Source organism: Erythrolamprus reginae, chromosome 9 (genome assembly GCF_031021105.1).
Source record: "Erythrolamprus reginae isolate rEryReg1 chromosome 9, rEryReg1.hap1, whole genome shotgun sequence".
Taxonomy (NCBI): Eukaryota; Metazoa; Chordata; class Lepidosauria; order Squamata; family Dipsadidae; genus Erythrolamprus; species Erythrolamprus reginae.
Genome location: NC_091958.1, coordinates 29256747 through 29277601, shown reverse-complemented (window position 1 = coordinate 29277601; position 20855 = coordinate 29256747). Strand labels below are relative to the sequence as shown.

General features: G+C 46.9%; 1 protein-coding gene across 1 annotated transcript in view; it reads left to right on the top strand.

The window, feature by feature from the left end:
- The first annotated feature begins 1017 nt into the window (after positions 1–1017).
- Positions 1018–20855, top strand: part of FA2H (fatty acid 2-hydroxylase) — a 91647-nt gene continuing 71809 nt past the window's right edge. Inside the window, exon 1 of the mRNA XM_070761689.1 lies at positions 1018–1375. Within this exon, the coding sequence (XP_070617790.1) occupies positions 1043–1375 (333 nt within the window). The 5' untranslated portion in view covers positions 1018–1042. The remainder of the gene's footprint in view (positions 1376–20855) is intronic.

Genomic DNA, 20855 nt, shown 5'->3' with positions numbered 1-20855 from the left:
CCGCAGGTGGCGCGAATAAGACGCTCAAAGGCCCTTGGAGGAAAACACGGGAAGAACGGCTGCAGGTTTGGGGTCTGGCTACTCTATAGAAAAGAAGAATTAGGGGAGACATGACAGCCGTCGCCCGGTACTTGAGGGGCTGCCACAAAGAAGAAGGCGGTCAAATTACTCTCCAGAAACTAAGTCAAGAAACAATGGAGGGAAACCGATCGGAGAGAGAAGTAACCTATAACTGAGGAGAAAGTTCCTGACAGGAAGGACAAAGAATAGAATTAGAATAGAATAGAATAAGGAATGGAGTAGAATAGAATAGAATAGAGAATAGAATAAGGAACAGAATGGAATACAATAGAATAAGAAATAGAATATAATGAAATAGAATAAGGAATAGAATAGAATAGAAATTTAGAATAGAATAGGAAATAGAATAGGAAATAGAATAGAATGGGAAATAGAATAGAATAGAATTCTTTATTGGTCAAGTGGGATTGGACACACAAGGAATTTGTCTGTGGTGCAGATTCTCTCAGTGTACATTTTAAAAAAAAGATACATTTGTCAAGAATCATGAGGTAAAAAAACACAATGGTTGTTATAGGGGTCAAATAAGCGATGAGGAAACAATAAGCAAGGGAACTGCTTGCCACTAGAGATCATGGGGGGGGGGGGCTCCATCACTGGAGGCTTTGAAGAAAAGACCGGGCAGCTGCGCCTAGGGCCTCCTGCTTGGTCAGAGGGCTGGACTACAAGACCTCCGAGTTCTCTTCTAGCTCGTTCTATTTCTAAGAACGAGGAGGCGCGCCTGAGGTGAAGGCCGGGCGAGCACGGCGCGGTCCGCTTCAGGAGGCTCGCCCAGTTCCGCTTGTTATCCCCTCGCCGCCTCCAAGACGCTCCCGCCGGCGGGAAGCAGCACTTTGCGCGCGCTCAGGGGCCCCCTTCCCCCACTGGCCGTCGGGGGCGGGCTGGCAGGCGGCGGCGGCCGCGGTGCCTCGCCTGAGGGGCGGCGCCGTCGGGGAGGAGGAGGCGGGGCTGGCGCAGCGGCATGAAGAGGCCAGCAGGTGCCCGGCCAGCGCACCCAAAGCCCGCCAGACGCTCCCCGATGGCCACCCCGCCAACCACCCGCTCCTTCAACCGCGCCGAGCTGCGAGCCGGCTGCGCCCAGGGCGCCTGTCTGGTGCTGACCGGCCGCCGCCTCTACGACCTCAGCGCCTTCGTGCACCTCCACCCGGGCGGGCAGCAGGTGCTGCTGAAGCGGGCCGGCACCGACGTGAGCGACGCCCTGGACGGCCCGCCGCACCGGCACTCGGCCAACGCGCGCCGCTGGCTCCAGCAGTACTACCAAGGCGAGCTGGAGCCCGAAGGGGACGCCGAGCAGGTAACGGGGGCCGGGAGGGGCCGGCCCGTCTAGGGCTCTCCTGCGGGAGGATGCTGCTGGGCGAAGGGCGCGGGTGCTGGCTGGCCGGCCGCGGGGCGAAGGAGGCAACGCCGTCCCTGAGGCTGCCCAGCCCGGCTCGTCTCTCGGCCGCGGGGGCTCGAAACCCGCCGCCAGCGGGCGAAAGAAAGGGCCGCTTTCGTCCCTCAGTTCGCGCCCGCCTCGCTCTCCTCGGTGCCTCGCTCTCCTCGGTGCCGCCCGAATCTGCCGTCCTCCTGAGTCCCCGCCGCTTCGGCCTTTGTAGGCGGGCGCTTTTTCGGGCGTTAAGGCTTCGTCTGGCGGCCTTCTCTGCAGGCAGGGGCCGAGATGCCCCGGCTGGGGGATGCTGGGAGTTGGAGTTTAGGGCTGGCGGGGGCACCCCGCTTCGGTGGCGTCCGATGCTTCAGGGCGCTTCTTGAAATCAGAGCCATAATGGACCCATTAACCCAAGCCCAGGATTGAAGGAACTGCTGACAGCCTGGAAACACAAGCAGTGGCATTTAGATATGTTGCTTTATGGGGGGAAAGAATAAGCGATCACACTTAGACTTATATACCATTTTACATGGGAAAGAATAGCAACAGCACTTAGACCTGTATGTTGCTTTATGTGGGAAAGGATAGCAATAACACTTAGACTAATATACCATTGTATGTGGGATATAATAGCAATGACACTTAGACATATGTCGCTTTATGTGGGAAAGAATAGCAATAGTACTTAGACTTATAAACCATAATGCTTTATAGCCCTCTTTAAGCAGTTTACAAAATCACCCCGTTGCCCCCAATAATCTAGGTCCTCATTTTATGGACCTTGGAAGGATGGAAGGCTGAGTCAACCTTGAGCTAGTGAGAGGCACTCTCTAAGAGAGAAAGGCTACAGATTCCATTCACCCCCCCCCCCACATGTCTGTGCATGATGGGTGCTGGGTGTGATACCTGTACAATTTGGAGAGTTTATCCGGAGTGCCAGGGTAGGTGTTTCTTTCAAGGTTGCCCAATTCAGTCTCGGCAGCAATTCAAAGTGGTCCAGGCAACCCCAGTTTTTCCATCCTATTTCTTCTAAATGGGCTCAGTTGATGCACTGAGCCTCCCAACCATCTAGGACAGTGGTGGTGAGCCTATGGCACGGGTGCCACAGGTGGCACACGGAGCCATATCTGCTGGCACACGAGCCGTTACCCTAGCTCAGCTCCAACATGCATGTGTGTGCCGGCCAGCTGATTTTTGGCCTGCAGAGGCTCTGGGAGGGCGCTTTTGGCTTCCAGAGAGCCTCCAGGGGTGGGTGGGTGGAGGGTGTTTTTACCGTCTCCTGGCTCCAGGGAAGCTTTTGGAGCCTGGGGAGGGTGAAACACAAGCCTACTGGGCCCATCAGAAGTTGGAAAACAGTCCGTTTCTGGTCTCCAGAGGCTATCCGGGGGGGGGGGAGCTGTTTTCATCCTTCCCAGGCATTGAATTATGAATGTGGGCACTTGCGCATGCACGATAGCACCCACCCACCATCTTTCAGCACCCAAGGAAAAAAAGGTTCGCCATCACTGATCTAGGATTTCTATTTTCTGGGGACCCTGAGCCAGTTTTGACCCTGAGCATTGCGCTGGAGAGTTCTCCTACTCAGAGGGCTGGAACAAACCCCCTCACCCTCCAGTTTGAAAGAATACATTTGCGGTGACTTATCTCTGCTGCCAAGGAGAGAAAGATAGTAAAGGAAGTTTGGATGAGAAGAAATTAGAAACTGATTGGGAAGGTTTATGACGACAGATAATTTGGAAAAAGAACAAAAAAGGGGGGATCCTTGTAAAATTAGCAATTCTTAACTATGTTGCATATCAGTGAAAGGATATGAGCGTTGTTCCCAAAGTTTTTTTTTAGGCATGGCAACACCTGAAAGCAAAGTTTTGGTGCTTGAATTTCTTAGGAACCATTTCTGCTCTTTTTCACTCACTCACTTTCAAACTACAATATCAAGGTGATTGATTGATTGGATTTCTGGGCGGCTCTTCTCCGTAGACTCAGGGCGGCTTACAAAACAGATGGATCCATCGCTAGATAGCTAGAGTGGCAGATGCTATCCAGGGCAATATTTTACTTATCTGTTTAGTCCGTGAAATATCAGATGTTGCAAAATTGCACAGTATCCTTACTAAAAAGCTAAATTATCTCCAAGTGAAGCTCAACTGCTAGTGCGTTGCCACTGTCTTGGCAGGGCATCATGGACGTGGCTTTCTGTGGCTTCTCCTGGGGCATTCTTTTGACTTTGCTGTCCAACCTGCTGCCCTTTCCTTGTTGCATATAGGTGCTGTGTATACACAGAGGCATGACCACATCATTCTATGTGCCTGCTTCAAGCAGAAGAACATATCCAAGTTTATCAGGCTATCTATTTAGTTCAGAGTTGATTTTTTAAAGGGTTCAGGTAAAAGGTGAGGCTGGGTGGGGTGGAGGCAAATCTGTGCCAGGGCAAACATGGAAAGGCTTGTGTGTGACACCTGCGTCAGCAACCGAAAACTCGGTTCAGTAATCATTAGCTTTTTCACTGCCTCGCTTGCCAGTTCTGAGCTCTGGTGCCTTAACTGTGGGTTTTCTGCCTCTTACACCTGCCTTCTTCCTCTACAATGGCTTGGGTTAGCATGTCACAATTTATCTGTTTATTTATTATTGATTTATTTCCATCTCACCTTTACTATTTATACAAATAACTCAAGGTGGTGGTGAGTACCTTCCTCCTCCTATTTGCCCCAAAACAACAACCTTGTAGGGTGGGTTGAGCTAAGAGAGAGGGGAGAACCTAAGGCGGAGCTAGAACTCACCGTCTCCTATGATTGGCCCAAGTCTCCCAGCTGGTATTCATGGCTAAGGTGGGACTAGGTCTCCCAGTTTCTACCTGGTGCCTTAACCACTGAACCAAATGGGCTCTTGGGTATTTTGAGATTTGTTTGTCTGCTAGGCTGATAACCTAGACATTTTTTTTCCTAGTCGCAGAAAAAGGCCCAATCCAACAGGAATAGAATTTGATTGACGTCACTAAGAGATGGGTTTTCTTTAAAGCAAACAGTTTGATGAGTTGAGGGCAGGTAAGGGCATCTTCAGGGAAATGCCCAAAGTCCAATGGAGATACACATGCCAAGAGGATCAGACAAATGTTATACCCTTCATGGATATAAACCAGGGATGTCTAACCAACCTTGGTAACTTTAAGACTTGAAGACTTCAACGACCAGAATTCCTCAATCAGCTTTGCTTTGCAAAGTTGCCAAGGTTGGTTGGAGACCCCTGGTATAAACTACACTGCTTAGATCTTGAGCAGTCCTTAGAATACTGCCCCCCCCGCCAACTTTTCCCTGTCTCATTGACACAGGAACAGAGATCCTTATAATAGCAATAGCACTTACACTTATACAACACTTCGCATGCTTTTACAGCCCTCTGTAAGCGGTTTATAGACTCAGCCTCTTGCCCCCAACAATCTGGGTCCTCATTTTACCCACCTCAGAAGGACGGAAGGCTGAGTTGACCTTGAGCTGGTGGTGAGATTTGAACCGCTGAACTACTGCTAGCAGTTAGCTGAAAGAGCCTGCAGGGCTGCACTCTCATCACTGCACCACCAAGGCCCATGACTTTCATTTAGGAAAGATGGTGACATCAGGGCCACTGGAGGCTTTCCCCAAAGGTAATTGGGGAGCCTTCAAGATGGTGGAACTTGAACCCTTGACTGCTGGACGGCTTCATCTTTCTCCTCCTCTGCAGTTAGGGTTAATTCTGCATGGAGGGAATGGAAAAGCAGCATGAGCTCCTGGGTTGAAAGAACCATAGGTTTGGCACAAGCCACAATCATATTATCCCGGTAGGATCTAGTGCTAAAATCAGTGATAGCTGTTAGGAATAGCACTTAGACTTCCCATATTTTTGGAGTATAAGATGCACCTTTTCTCCCCCTAAAAGAGGGCAAAAATTTGGGTGCAGACTCTGAATGTAGCTTTTTTGAAGCTTTTCCCCCCTAGCCGTAACAAGGTGCTAACAATATTCCCAGCTCTTCCCGGCTTGCAAGCTCTTTCATTGTTACTCTCTGTAAATAAAGTTTTTTTAAAGCCCTAACCAGGGGATAAAATAATGTGCTGAAGCTGACCAGACTAAGGATGCTAGCCAGATGAATACCTGGCAGGTAGATTTCTCCATACTGAAGGAGTGGGTCCAGCAGTCACGTGGGTTGCTCGCTGTCCAATCCGCAGAGGACCGAGCCTAGTCTTTAAAAAGCCTGCTGGATCCGCCCCTTCCCCAGAATTTGCTCGGTCCTGCGATCCAGCAGGACATGTGGTGGCTCGCTCCTCTCTAAAACACCTTCCCTTCGTCAGATAAGTAAAATTTCCAATTGCCTTTTTACTTCAAGCTTGTCTTGTTTTCGCGCCAGCTTTACTTGCCTTGGCGCCAAGGGAGAAGCTGCAGCGCGGCTATTGCTGCTGTTTCCAAAGAGCCCTGCTCACGCTGCTGCCTTATTGTATTTTTTTAACAAAATCTAATCGGCCAGGAGGTTTACCGGCAAGCTAAGGAACTGTTTAAAAAAAGAGCTTTTTCCTCCTGCGGTGTGGGACTGTTTAGCAAGTTTCCCTTGATTGTCCCCTGGACTTTAGTCTTCCCTCCGTTTGCAAAAAACGTTGGAGCGGTTTATTTAGGCACGAAGGCCCTCAGCACCCAGTAATTCCGGCACTTGCGGATCGCCTACGTGTATCTGGCGCCATTAAGTCCGCTGCTTGGCCCTGGAGTAAGCTGTGAGACCCTCAGGCTTTTTCTCCCTGGCTAGGCCTCCTAACCAGTGTGCCTTGGTTTACTTTGTTAAGGTTAGCGAGGCCTGCCCCTCTGTACTCACTGGCACGAACTCTGGTACCGACCAGATTGACTTTGAGTTGCAGACGCTCCTGGGCCTAGGAGCAGGGCCCCCTTCCTCTTGGGAACGTTGCCCTATAGAGCTTCTCCCACCTATTTTTTGGCTCAAGTCTTGTACCTGTAATTTGTTCAGGCCATGACTTCGTTTCCCAAGAGAGGCACTTCTAAAGGTCCCAGAGAGGTTAGGCCTACTGGCGATGAAATTGAAAATATCCCCCAGGCCTCTTCCTCCTCTTCCCCTATAATGGCTAGACCCACCAGGGCTGAGAAGAGAAGGGACCATGCTCTGCAAAGGATGCATGAGAAATCGGCTAAACTTTTAAAAGTGCAGGCCCAAGTGCACGTTAGCCCGGACTCTCCAGAGGCTTCTAAACTGCCTCCCTCTGGTGTCCCTGTTCTTTCTCTGGATGAGCCAAACCTAAACAGACCCCAACCTAACATATGGGGCTTAGGTCCAGAGGAGCCAGATATTATGATGGAAGATCCCTCCGAGCCAGACCCAACCCAGGCCTACAGGGTATCTCCCTCTTTACCGGTTACCATTATTAACCTTCCTCCAGAGCTTCAATCTATGTATTCTGCCTTATCTCAAGCCATTGATGCCAAGCTCTTGGCTGTCAATGTGCCTTCTCTCTCTCATCCCCCTCCACGCGCCCCTAGGCCCGTGAGCTCTTTCTCATCCTACAGAATTCCAGTTCATGAAGACTTGGATTCCCCTCAGGATGAGAATGATGATATGGACGTAGAGGACAAGGGTGACCCGTTCCAATGCCTGTCAGAGGATGAGGAATCACAAATCAAGATTCCAACTCCTGCAGCAATTTTTCCAGCCCAGCTCTTCAAATCACTTCTATTCAAGGCAAGAGTTGCCACAGACTTAGCTGGTCAAGGTAAACAATCTGTTCCTCCCACAGATCCACCTGAGGAAAATTTGCCATACTTCATGGAGGAACAGTAAGACAATGAGGTCATCCCCATGCCAAAATTGTTCAAAGATGCTCTGCTCAAGTTGTGGGACCACCTGGCTTTCGGCTTCAATCCCACAACTAAAGACAAGACGTTATATAAGCTTTCTCCATCTTATGAAGACCTTCTTGTCTGTCCCAAACCTCATGAACCGGTAAAAACTCTACACTCTGCGGCTGCTATGCCTGGTGAAACAGAGGAGGTGTTAAAACCCGAAGACAAGCGCCTAGAGCAAATGCTCAAGAGATGTTTCTTTGCGGATACCTGGGCTATCAAGAGTGCAGCAGCAGCATCTTTCTTCTCTAGAGCTATTCTCTTATGGCTTCAACAGCTCCAGCAGCATATTCCCCCTGATGATCTACGGGGCCAACAGGATTTCAATAAGGTTTTTGCAGCGGCCCAATATGTAGCGGATGCTACCTTGCAATCATCAAGATTTGCAGCAAGGTCAGTAGCGGCCTCAACAACAGCCAGAAGACTTCTATGGTTTCGCCCTTGGCAGGCGGGAGTGAGGCAAAAATGGCAACTAGCCATGGGTCCTTTGAAGCACAACCTTCTATTTGGCGACCTCTTGGACACCCTTCTCACTGAAACTGCTGACAAAAAGAAAGTTTTGGGGCCCACCAACAAGAAGGCCATCAAAACTCAACCTTTTCGATGACCCAGTCATCAACAAGATCAAGGATTCGCTTTCCAGAGAAACTCAGGTCAGTATTCTCCTCGTTTTCGCTCCCATGCTGGCAGAAACCCCAGGGGTAGAGGATCCTGTTTTCAAATTGGTTCCTCCTTGACCAGAGTTTTCAGAAAACCCAGATGGTGATCTCCATTCTACTTTCATTGGGGGGCGCCTGGCTCGGTTCTCCTCCAGCTGGCGCTGTTCCTGTAAGGACCCCCGGGTTATTTCCACTGTGGAATGGGGACTCCAGTTGGAGTTTATTCTCATGCCTCCTAAACGTTTCATTTCATGCCCATCCCTCAGATCTTCTCCATCTCGTCTCCGAATGGAGGAAGCTATTCAACATCTGTTGGCTATCAGAGCTATCCAACCAGTTCCCTCTTCCCAAAGAGGTCTTGGCTTCTACTCCATCCTCTTCATGGTCCCTAAGATGTCTGGAGGATGGAGAGCCATCTTAGACCTCAAAAGTTTAAACCAGTTCATTAAATATAGGAAATTTAAGATGCATTCCTTGTCATCCATCCTAGCCTCTATCCATCCAGGAGACTTTATGGACTCCTTGGATCTGACGGAAGCCTACCTCCACATCCCTATTGCTAAGGGCCACAGGCAATTCCTACGTTTCGCCTTCCAGGGCAAACATTATCAGTTCAGGGCCTTTGGACTGTCCTTGGCTCCTCAAGTCTTTACCAAGCTCCTAGACGCCCTGGCGGCTCATATCCGAGCCACGGCCATTCATATTTTATGCTATTTGGATGACATATTAATTTACGGCTCCTCTAAAGAAGGCACCTGTTCAGACCTCAATATTGCCATGTCTATCCTACAGGATCATGTTTTTTTCCATTAATTTCAGAAAAAGTCAGCTCCTTCCGTCTACTTCTATTCAACACCTGGGAGCTATTATTAATTCAGATCTCTCTCAGGTCTTTCTCTCTACTGAGAGAAAAATCAGTATCAAGGAGCTTATCTCCCAGATAAGGTCTCAGAAAAGGACTACCATCGTTACCCTGTCTTCCCTACTGGGAAAGATGGTGTCCTGCACTGGTATTATCCCATGGGCTCGTCTTCACACCAAGGATCTCCAATGGCTTCTGTTACCATTCCAGAGATCGGGGAACAGCAATTCAGCATGCCTCATCACTGTTCCGACCACAGTCCTAAGATCCCTTACGTGGTGGACCTCCCCCGCTCTGGACAAGGGTGTCCAGATCTATTTACCATCACCACAGATGCCAGCTTAACGGGCTGGGGAGCCCATACTCAGGGCTTGATAGCCCAGGGCACATGGTCAGCGGAGGAGGCTTCCAGACCTATCAACTGGCTGGAATTGAGAGCAGTGTCGTTAGCCCTCAAACAATTCAAACCTCACATCTTCAATCAACATGTACTCATTCTCACAGACAATATCGCTACAAAGAACCATATTTGCAGACAAGGGGGTACCAGGTCCAAGGCCCTGATGAGGGAAGCCCTGAAACTGGGTCTCTGGGCAGAGAGACATCTACAGTCCCAGTGAGCCAACCACATATCGAGATCTGCGAAGCTATGACCCGGACACTATAGAAATAATTCTGAAAGCTAAGAGAGTCTCCACCAATAGAATTTATGACCACACATGGTCCAAGTTTCACCAATGGTGCTCACAGGAAGACCTATCCCCCCTGTGCATTCCCATTCACAGAATCGTAGCCTTCCTCATGAAAGGTTTCCATCAAGGCTTCTCAACTAGCACCATTCGCCGTCATTTAGCCGCTCTATCTTCGGTCCTAGCAGGACCTCGCAGACAACCACTCCACTCTTTCCCGGAAATTCAAGAATTTTTAAGAGGTATTTCGAACCTCAGGCCTTCCAAGGTTCACAGATACCCGTCCTGGGACTTACCATGGGTTCTCCATTCCCTCACTCAGTCACCATATGAACCCCTAAGTGTCCTTCAGGTATCTATCTACAAGGTAGCATTCCTGGTGGCGATAACATCTGCCCGACGCATCTCAGAATTGGCAGCCCTATCCATTCGGCAGGATCTATGCCAGTTCCATACGGACAAAGTAGTCCTGCTCCTGGACCCCACCTTTCTACCCAAGGTCAGTTCCATGTTCCACAGATCCCAGGACATTGTGTTGCTTTCATTTTGTTTCAATCAGAACCATCATCTTGTGGTCAGATGGCACACCTTAGATCTCACCAGAGCGCTGAGAATCTATATCCAATAGACAAGACCCATCCGGAGGTCGGAAGCCCTATTCGTAGCCTACCATCCCAGATCTCTGGGTTACAAGGTATCCTCAACCGTAATAGGTCGTTGGATCTGAGGGACTATCTCAAAGGCTTATGAGTCAGCTTCCCTCAGCATACCCAGAGGTGGGCGTCTCCAAACTCTTTCATAAGGCATTACAAAAACGACTCTTACGCTTCAGCGGCTGCTGCCTTTGACAGAAGAGTCCTCCAATCCGTTATCTCTCACCATAGCGAACTAATCCCTCCCTAGGGACTCATTTATTGGGTATGTCCCACGTGACTGCTGGACCCACTCTTTCACTACAGAGAATAGGCGTTGATTGCTTACCTGAACGCCTCCTTGTACACTGAGTGGGTACAGCAGTCACTTCCCTCCCTTTTTCTATTCTAACTCTGGTTATATCCTTTAACCTGTATTTTTCCTATCATGAGAGTTGAGCACTATTTGAGCTACCACACTTGAGCCTAAGTCTACGGATTCGCAAATTCTGGGGAAGGGGCGGATCCAGCAGGCTTATATTCTGAAAAATATGGTACATGCCACTTCACAGTGCTTTAGAGCCTTCTCTGAGCAGTTACATAGAAACATAGAAGTCTGACGGCAGAAAAAGACCTCATGGTCCATCTAGTCTGCCCTTATACTATTTTCTGCATTTTATCTTAGGATGGATATATGTTTATCCCAGGTATGTTTTAAATCATTTACTGTGGATTTATCTACAACATCTGCTGGAAGTTTGTTCCAAGGATCTACTACTCTTTCAGTAAAATAATATTTTCTCATGTTGCTTTTGATCTTTCCCCCAAATAACCTCAGATTGTGTCCCCTTGTTCTTGTGTTCACTTTCCTATTAAAAACACTTCCCTCCTGGACCTTATTTAACCCTTTAATATATTTAAATGTTTCGATCATGTCCCCCCTTTTCCTTCTGTCCTCCAGACTATACAGATTGAGTTCATTAAGTCTTTCCTGATACGTTTTATGCTTAAGACCTTCCACCATTCTTGTAGCCCGTCTTTGGACCCGTTCAATTTTGTCAATATCTTTTTGTAGGTGAGGTCTCCAGAACTGAACACAGTACAGTATTCTAAATGTGGTCTCACCAGCATTCTATATAGCGGGATCATAATCTCCCTCTTCCTGCTTGTTATACCTCTAGCTATGCAGCCAAGCATCCTACTTGCTTTCCCTACCGCCTGACTGCACTGTTCACCCACTTTGAGACTGTCAGAAATCACTACCCCTAAATCCTTTTCTTTTGAAGTATTTGCTAACACAGAACTGCCAATACAATACTCAGATTGAGGATTCCTTTTCCCCAAGTGCATTATTTTACATTTGGAAACATTAAACTGCAGTTTCCATTGCTTTGACCATTTATCTAGTAAAGCTAAATCATTATCATATTACAGACACCTACAGGAATATCAACCCTATTGCACACTTTAGAGTCATCGGCAAATAGGCAAACCTTCCCTACCAAACCTTCCCCTTTGTCACTCACAAACATATTAAAAAGAATAGGACCCAGAACAGACCCTTGTGGCACACCGCTTGTAACCTGACTCTGCTCAGAATACTCACCATTAACAATAACTCTTTGATGTCTACGCTTCAGCCAGCTGCAAATCCATTGAACTATCCAGGGATTAAGTCCAATCTTCACTAATTTATCTATCAGCTCTTTATGTGGAACCGTATCAAAGGCTTTGCTGAAGTCCAGGTTACACCACTAATCAATGCTCCTATATGAAGCTGAGATGTGGGGCTCACACTCTGTTACAGTTTTAGAACAAACACAGTCTTAGCACCTGAGATGTAGCCTGGGTGTGGACCCTAAGATAACTGCTGCAGCAGTCAGAGCAGAATTGGGAATTTGTACAATTCATGAACCGTCTAAAATTAGAACTTATAAATACTGGCTGAAAATTCATGAAATTGAGACAGATAGACCAGGGTAGGTTCTACTTACCTCCCCCTCTGGGATAGACTCCCTAAGTTGTGCCTACTAGAGCAGATAAACTTGCAATAAAAAAACAGTCTAACCCCCCCTGTCCCCAAACCAAACCAACCTCATCAGTCTGGCTCATCATTCTTTGGAACCTTGGCTACCCCACATCTGGAGGGCTTTTGATTGTGGTGGTGGACTCTGAAGCTGCTTTTCTGGGTAAAGAGCAAGTTTGCTGCTAGAAGTGCGAGAGAAGTAGAGGTTTGTTGCAGACGAGCTGAGTTTTGGAAGAGGGAGGAGGACCAACATCTCGAATGGAATAACTAAAGATGGTTGCAGCTATGGGGGGCCATCCTGGGACCCAATTCAGTATGTCCAGTCTAACAAAGAGAACAGTTAGGGCAGTAATGCCTTTGCTCAGTTCCAACGTGTATGTGTGTGCCGGCCAGATGATTTTTGGCTCCCACAGAGGCTCTGGGAGGGCGTTTTAACCCAGGGAAGCCTTTCGAGCCTGATAAGGGAGAAACACAAGGCTACTGGGCCCACCAGTAGTTGGGAAACAGGTTGTTTCCAGGCTCCAGACGGCCTCTGGGTGGTGGTGGAAGATGTTTTCGCCCTCACCAGTCATTGAATTATGGGTGTGCGCACACACACTCTCCCGGAACCCGAGAAAAAAAAAGGTTCGCCATCACTGGGCCAAGGGGATGACATGATAGCAGTAGTGGGTTACTACCAGTACGGATAAGGACACTGCACCAGTGGCGAGAGTTGAGCTGCGTGCCCAGCTTCGCGTCTCCGGCATCCGTGCATCTGAGTGAGATTTTGCTTCTGCGCATGCACAGAAAGCAAAATCTCATGAGGGGATGCATGCGTGAGATTTCAGCAATTTTTTTAGTTCTGCGCATGCACAGAAGCAAAAAAATTGCCGAAATCTCTCTCTTGTGTGCATGTCCCCTCACAAGATTTTTCTTCCTTTGCATGCGCAAAAGGGAAATCTCATTCGGATGCACACGTGCACATGCCAGCGACGCAAAGCTGTGCAAGCAGCGCGCCGGTAACAGCAGGAGCAGCAGCCCCTGGCTAGATATAGGGCTGTGATGGCAAATCTATGGCATGCGTACCACAAGTGGCACACAGAGTCATATCTGCTGGCATGCGAGCCATTGCCCTAGCTCAACTCCAGCGCAGGTGTGCACACCAGCCAGCTGGTTTTTGTCTCTGGAGGGGCATTTTCGGCATTCCCAGGCTTCAAGAAATCCTCTGGAGTCTGGGGACAATGAAAAACTGGTGTGCCAGACCACTGGAACTTGGGAAATGGGCAGTTTCTGGCCTCCGGAGGGTCTCCAGGGGGGGTGAGAGAGGCCATTTTTCCCCTCCCTAGGCTGCAGGGAAGCCTCTGGAGCCTGGGAAGGGTGAAAGAAGGGCCTACCGGGCTCACCGGAATTCTGGCAACCAGGGTGGGTAATGCAAGCATGCATGGGGAGTTGTGCATGCATGCACAGTGGTGCATGGCACATGGGGGCATTAAATTATGGGTGTAAGGTCTGGTGAAGACCCTAGGGAGCCTACTTATCAGTGAGTGCCCCATTTCATGTCGGTAGCCCTACTCCCCGTGCCCAAGCAGCACCTTTCCTCACCTCCTCTTCTTTGTCCTCCTCCTCCTCCTCTCTGTGCCCTCTCTGGAATCCCCTGTCTCCCCTTGTCCCAGCTCTGGCAGAACAAGTCCAGCCAGTTCCCAGGAGCCGGCTGAGCTCAACAAACGGGTTCTTATTCTGCTTCCGTTGAAACGCCAGCTCGTTGACGAGGCATCTCAGGCACACAATTGCCGCCTGGCACCAAAGGGGCGGCTTGTCTGCCTCCAGCTCAAGCTGGTGCTCCTCGCTGTTGTGCTTGCAAAGTTTCCTTCTCGGAGACTGACCTTCTGCTACCCTTGGCCAAGGCTGACCACCACAGCAGGCTTTTTGAATTACTCGTCTTTTGTTTTTGGGGTCAGGAGAGCTGAGGATTGGGACAGAGCTCCTTACAGCTACACCCGCGTTTCTCCAGCCTGGCAACTTGAAAATGGGTGGATTTCAACTCCCAGAATTCTCAGCTGTGCTGGGAATTCTGGGAGTTGAAGTCCACCCATCTCTAAGTTGCCAAGCTTGAGAAGCACTGTGTTTTCTTGGGAGTCTTTTGGAAGTGGATTTTCATATATATTCTCTCCTTATCTCTTATATCATATATATTCTCTCCCTCCCATCTACTTCTCTTCTTTTTTACTTTCTATCTTTATATATATTACTTAATGTCTATTCTCTTCCATATGTATTGTATATTGGACAAAGAATAAATAAATAAATAAAATAAAATAAATAAAATAAAATAAATAAAATATAAAATAAAATAAATAAAATAAATAAAATAAATAAAATAAATAAAATAAATAAAATAAATAAAATAAAATAAAATATTAAATTAAATTAAATTAAATTAAATTAAAAAAGGAGTGGTCCAAAGTCATGTAGCTGACATCCGGGTATAAGAAAAGGGCAAAAGATCAGGTTCACATTTCTAACCTAGAACCTTAACCACTGGAGCTGTCAGTCTCTTAAGGACAAGTTACGTTCTTTCCAAATTATCTCCCCACACACACAAAAAACCCCTTTGAAAATTAAAACATTTCTTTGCAGAACAAGTCCCCAAATCTAAAACAGCAAGAATCATACAATCAAAGGGCTGGAATGGACCTTTTTTTTGTTTGCATTTTTTTTTTACAAACATACAAACAAAGCATTTTCTCTGAACAGAGTATTGAGTGGGTCAAAAAATGTGTACAGCTTATTGACATCCCCAAATGCAATTTATATACATGTATTTCCATTTCTGCCATAATATTCTTTCGCTCTATTTTTTAAATGTTATTTTCCTCCTTCTTTTCTGACATTTAAACAATATCCCCATTTGCCCTTACCCCAAACTCTTTTCAAGTTGAAACCCCTTAAAAGCAGTCCTAAGGGCTGGAATAGACTTTAAAGATCTTCTAGTCAAATCTCCTGGTCAAGCAGGAGACCCTCTAACCAGTGGTCTCCAACCTTGGCAACTTTAAGCCTGGCGGAATTCAAGTCCTAGAATTCCCCAGTTGCCAAGGTTGGAGACCTCTGACGTCTGCCATTTCAGACAAATGACTTTCCAGTTCCTCCTTCAAAGCCTCCAGTGATGGCGCATCCACCACTTCTGAAGGCAAGCCAGTGGTTAATTATTCCCCCTCTCTGGCACCAAATTTCCGCTCTCAGTTCTAAAGAACCGGTCAGAAGCGGCAACAACCCACCACTGTATTAATCCTTCATGTGATCTTGATTCTATCCCACTGTTAGAAACATAGAAGATTGACGGCAGAAAAAGACCTCATGGTCCATCTAGTTGTTAACCTGTTAATCTGTTAATGCATTGGCTTTTTTGGCAGCTGCAGCACACGGCTGGCACGTATTTAAGCGGCTGTCCATCAAGACTGCAAGATCGCTCCTGCGGTTACTGTTATTGAGCGAGGTGCAGACGTAATTAAAGAGGCCGAAGATCTTATTCTGTTTTTGTTTACAGCAGTAAAGTCCAAATATAGGCTCTCATTCACAGTATACTGAAACAGTTAGGAAAAGCTAATTTATACATGAAAATAGTTAAATATAACGGAAAGAGCCTGTGTTATGCAGTCTGGTAGGATTGTATCTTTCTGGAAAGGTTCAAACACACCAAACTACCCAACAAATTTCAGAAACGGGGGGGGGGGATATGAAACTGTATGGGATTGTATGGGATATATTATACATACTGTACATACATACATACATACATACATACATACATACATACATACATACATATATTGTTTATGAAATAAAAGCCTCAAAAATATGTGCAACTGACTGCTACTGCTGTTGTGAGCGTTTGCTATTTTTGAAAGGTAACAGAGGTGAATTATTATTCAGAAGTTTGGTCAACATAGCGTAACCTCTGGGTGATTAGTTACCCACAAGTGGTGATGTTTGTGATGTGGTCATTAGTCTTATGCAAGTCAACTCCTTTCAGGCACTTGTATGGTATGAACCAGGGAACAGGTTGATTCACTGGCTAGATTAAATGTGCTGTGCAGAAGTGCCATTGAATCTGGCTAGGTTAGTACATTTAATCTTCTCTCGCTGGAGAGGAGGACAGGTGTCGTATGTGGTCCTTGGAGAAGCTGGCCAGGGGTGCACATGCCAGGACTGACTACATACATTGCACTCAGCCAAAAAGTGGCTTGTCAAATTTTAGCCTAACGTGATGTATGAACCCAGTTGTTTGTGAGTTCCGAACAATGAAGCACACCCAGTTTCCAACTTGGGTTCAGGTTTGTTTAGCTTCTTGCAAAGCCTTGCTTTGATTCGGAATCTCTCATGAATCCATCCCACTTAACAGATATAGATACAGATTAACAGAGTTGGAAGGGACCTTGTAGGTAATCTAGTCTAACCCTCTGCCCAAGCAGGAGACCCCACACCATTTCTGACAGATGGCAGTCCAATCTCTTCTTGAAAGCCTCCAGTGATGAAGCTCCCACAACTTCCGAAGGCAACTTCTGTTCCATGGGTTGATTGCTCTCACTGTCAGAAAGTTTCTCCTTATTTCCAGGTTGAATCTTTCCTTGGTTGGTTTCCATCCTTGGAATACAGCCTGACCCCCTCCTCTCTGTTGTGGCCCCTCAAATATTGGAAGACCGTTCTCGTGTCTCCCCTGGTCCTTCTCTTCACTAGACTAGCCAGGCCCAGTTCATCATATGTTTTAGCCCCCAGTCTGCTCATCATCCTGGTTGCTCTATGCACTTTTTCTAGAGTCTCAACATCTTTTTTAGAGCGTGGTGACCAAAGCTGGATGCAATAGGCTAGGTATGGTCTTACTAAGGCTTTACAGAGTGGTATTAGTACTGATCTTAACACCTTTTTTATAGTGTACTTGGGAGCTTCTCTGAGGGGTGCCCAGATCATGGTTGGGATCTCAGTGGGATGCTTTATTTTATTTATTTATTTATTTATTTATTTATTTATTTATTTATTTTGTCCAATACACAATGAGGGTTTTAGTGAGTATATATCAATATACACATAGTAAAATACATGATGAAGGTTATAGAGGAGATACTCATAGTAAAATATATCTAAGAAAGAATAGAAAAGAAGATATAGGAATAGAATATATAGGAATAGAATATATAGAATATAGTAACAGAATATATATATATATATACATATACACATATATACACATATACATATACACATACACACACACACACATACACACACATATATATATATATATAGGAATAGAGTATATCATGAAAGAATAGAAGAAGAGATATAGGATATATAGGAGAGTAATAGGACAGGGGACGGAAGGCACTCTAGTGCACTTGTACTTGCTGGGAGGCAAGGCAGGACAATGATGAAATTAGACTGAGAATCAATCCATTGTTCTCCATATTTGACTCCTTTTAACTTTAGGTCCCATTAAGGCTTTGAATGATGGGGTGTTATTAAAGAGCCTTATAATGATATGATGCTGGCATAAACCCATCCCTGGGCTGGGGAAACCACAATCCCCAGGATTTGGAGCTGCATTTGGAATGCTGGAATTTCGCAGCCCTAGATAACAGCCATGTGATTTGCAAGCATCTATTTATTTATTTAATTCATATGCCGCCCAACTCCACATGGACTCCGGCGAACTTACAATGAAAACAACAATTAAAAGACACTTTAAGAATACGTTAATAGCCCTTAATAAAACCATGCATCTCTCTCCATCACTCATGACTGGATCAAGATAGTAACCTCATTTGATGAATGGTCCCAGGCCTACCGGGAAAGCCAGGCCAAATGCTTTCTGGAAGGTCGGTAGGGTGGTGGTTGTATGGATCTCCGGAGGCAGTTGGTTCCACAGCATCGGAGCTACCACAGAGAAGGCCCTTCCCTGCGGGCCTGCCAGCCAACATTGTTTGGTAGATGGGACCTGGAGAAGGCCAACTCTGTGGGCCCTTATAGGTAGCTGGGAGCTGTGCGGTAGAAGGCGGTCCCAAAGATAATCTGGTCCTAAGCCTTGTAGGGCTTTATAGGTGATAATCAACACCTTGAATTGTGTCTGGAGAGTGACTGGGAGCCAATGCAGCTCGCGGAGAGTTGGGGTGATGTGGGTGCAACTCGCGTGGCTGCATTCTGGACCGATTGAAACCTCTGAACACTTTTCAAGGGTAGCCCCATGTAGAGCGCATTGCAATAGTCCTGGTCTAGTTAGGGTCACAATTGATGCACTAAGTGAACCTGTGCAAAGTTGAGAGATGTTGATCTAGTCTCAGCTGGGGATCTAGGAGGATACCCAAGTTGCAAACCTGATCTGAGGGGGTTATATCTCCCACCCCTCCCAGAACCAAAGATGGAATGGGCTAGAAAGACACCTGGCCCAAGCTCGCCCAGCGGCCTCTCCAGCTTAAGGCACAACTAGAATCCACATTCCTGGATATCTAGTCAGAAGCAGAACTCTCCGACCTTGGCAACTTTGAGAGCCGGGGTGGTGTAGCAGGTAGAGTGCGGTACTGCAGGCCACTGAAGCTGACTCTAGATCTGTAGGTCAGCGGTTCAAATCTCATCACCATCTCCAGGTCGACTCAGCCTTCCATCCTTCCGAGGTGGGTCAAATGAGGACCCGGATTGTGGGGGCAATAGGCTGGCTCTATTAAAAAAGTGCTATTGCTAACCTCACTCTACTAAACAAATAATTCCCTCAACACTGTCAGACTTTCTACTAAATCTGCACTTCTATTCTACTAGTTTTTCTCATCATTCCTATCACCCATTTCCTCCCATGTTGACTGTATGACTGTAACTTGTTGCTTATATCCTAAGATTTTTATTAATATTGCTTCTTCATTGCTTATTTGACCCCTATGACAATCATTAAGTGTCGTTCCACATGATTCTTGACAAATGTATATTTTATTTTATGTACGCTGAGAGCATCTGCACCAAGACAAATTCCTTGTGTGTCCAATCACACTTGGCCAATAAAATTCTATTCTATTCTATGTTGTAAGCTGCCCTAAGTCTAAGGAGAAGGGCAGCATAAAAATCAAATGAATGAATGAATGGATGAATGAATGAATGAATGAATGAACAAACGAACTTTAACCCTTGGCAGACTTCAACTTCCAGAATTCTGGGAGTTCTGGCTGTGGAATTCTAGAATTAAAGTTGCCACAGTTGGAGACCTTTGGTCCAAGCCCTTAATCATGCCATCCAACTGGCTCTCTTGTTTGAGTCAGTCCTGATAACTACCTGGGCAGGTCCCTGCAATTTCCTCAGTGACATTTTTCAAGCGGTTTATCCTCGCCTCCTTGCCAGGGCTGAAAGGGAGAGATTGTGCCAAAAAAGCTCTGGGCTTAAGGTGAAATTACACCTTTGAGTCTCCCAGATTCCAATCCAACATCTTTAACCACTTGGTCAAACTGGCTCTCTTCCGGTTCTGTGCTGGAGAGTAGCCTGACCATTTGCCTTCCTGAATCGAGCCAGGTCCTCTCAGGGTGTTGGAGGAGGCCAAAGAGATCCTTTATGTCCAGTGGATGACCAGGTGGAGTGGCTGCTCCCACTGCTTCAGGCACATTGTGTGCGCATCTCTGGTGTGTGTGTGTGTGTGTGTGTGTCCGAGCGAGATTTTGCTTCTGAACATGCGCAGGAAGCAAAATCTTGCAATGGGAAGTGCGCATGAAAGAGATTTTGGTGATTTTTTTGCTTCCACACATGTGCAGAAGCAAAAAATCACTGAAATCTCATGTGCGCGCACGGCCCCTTGCAAGATTTTGCTTCCTGCACCTGCACAGAAGCAAAATCTCGCTGGGACACGCACGCACGCACGTACGCACGCACACCGAAGACACAGAGCTGCGTGGGCAGCTCAAGTTTTGCTACCGATACGATGGCATTGACTGAACCCGCTACTGGAAGGGATCCAGGAGAAGGGGAAAGAGGGAGGCAGAGAGCCAGCCTGCCTTAGTGAATTCCTGCAGTTGTTCAATTAGTCACATGGTTGTTAAGTGTTCAGGTTGTTAATTATGGGACTGCCTCTTGCCACGTACCTCCCAGAGACCAATAAGAGCTCACAGAATTGGCCTCCTCTGGGTCCCATCGATGAAGCAATGCAGGTTGGTGGGGCCGTGGGGGAGGGTCTTCTCTGTGGCCGCCCCAGCTCTATGGAATCAACTGCCCCCCCAATGTCCGCACTGCTCCCACCCTGCTGGCCTTCCATAAGACCACTAAGACCTGGATTTGCCGACAGACCTGGTGGCCATGAACTAACAAGCATGAACTGTTTTATAATCAATGGGTTTTTTAAAATACAGGGTTTTATACTTTTGATGATATTCGACTTGTTTTTATTGTTCTGTATCTATCTCTATTTTTATATTACTATTGTAAGCCACCCTGAGTTCTTCGGGATTGGGCAGCATAGAAGTAGAATAAATAAATAAATAAATAAATAAGTGAATTTGGCTTCCACAATTGACTTCGCCTTCCCTCCCACTGCAGCCGTCATATATGTGACGCAGTGGCCAAGTGTCCGAGTTTTGATCACGTGACCATGGGGACGTTGCAACGGTTGTCAGAGTGAAAGACTGTGTCAGTTCTGTTGTAACTTTGAATGGTCACTAAATGAACTCTCTGAC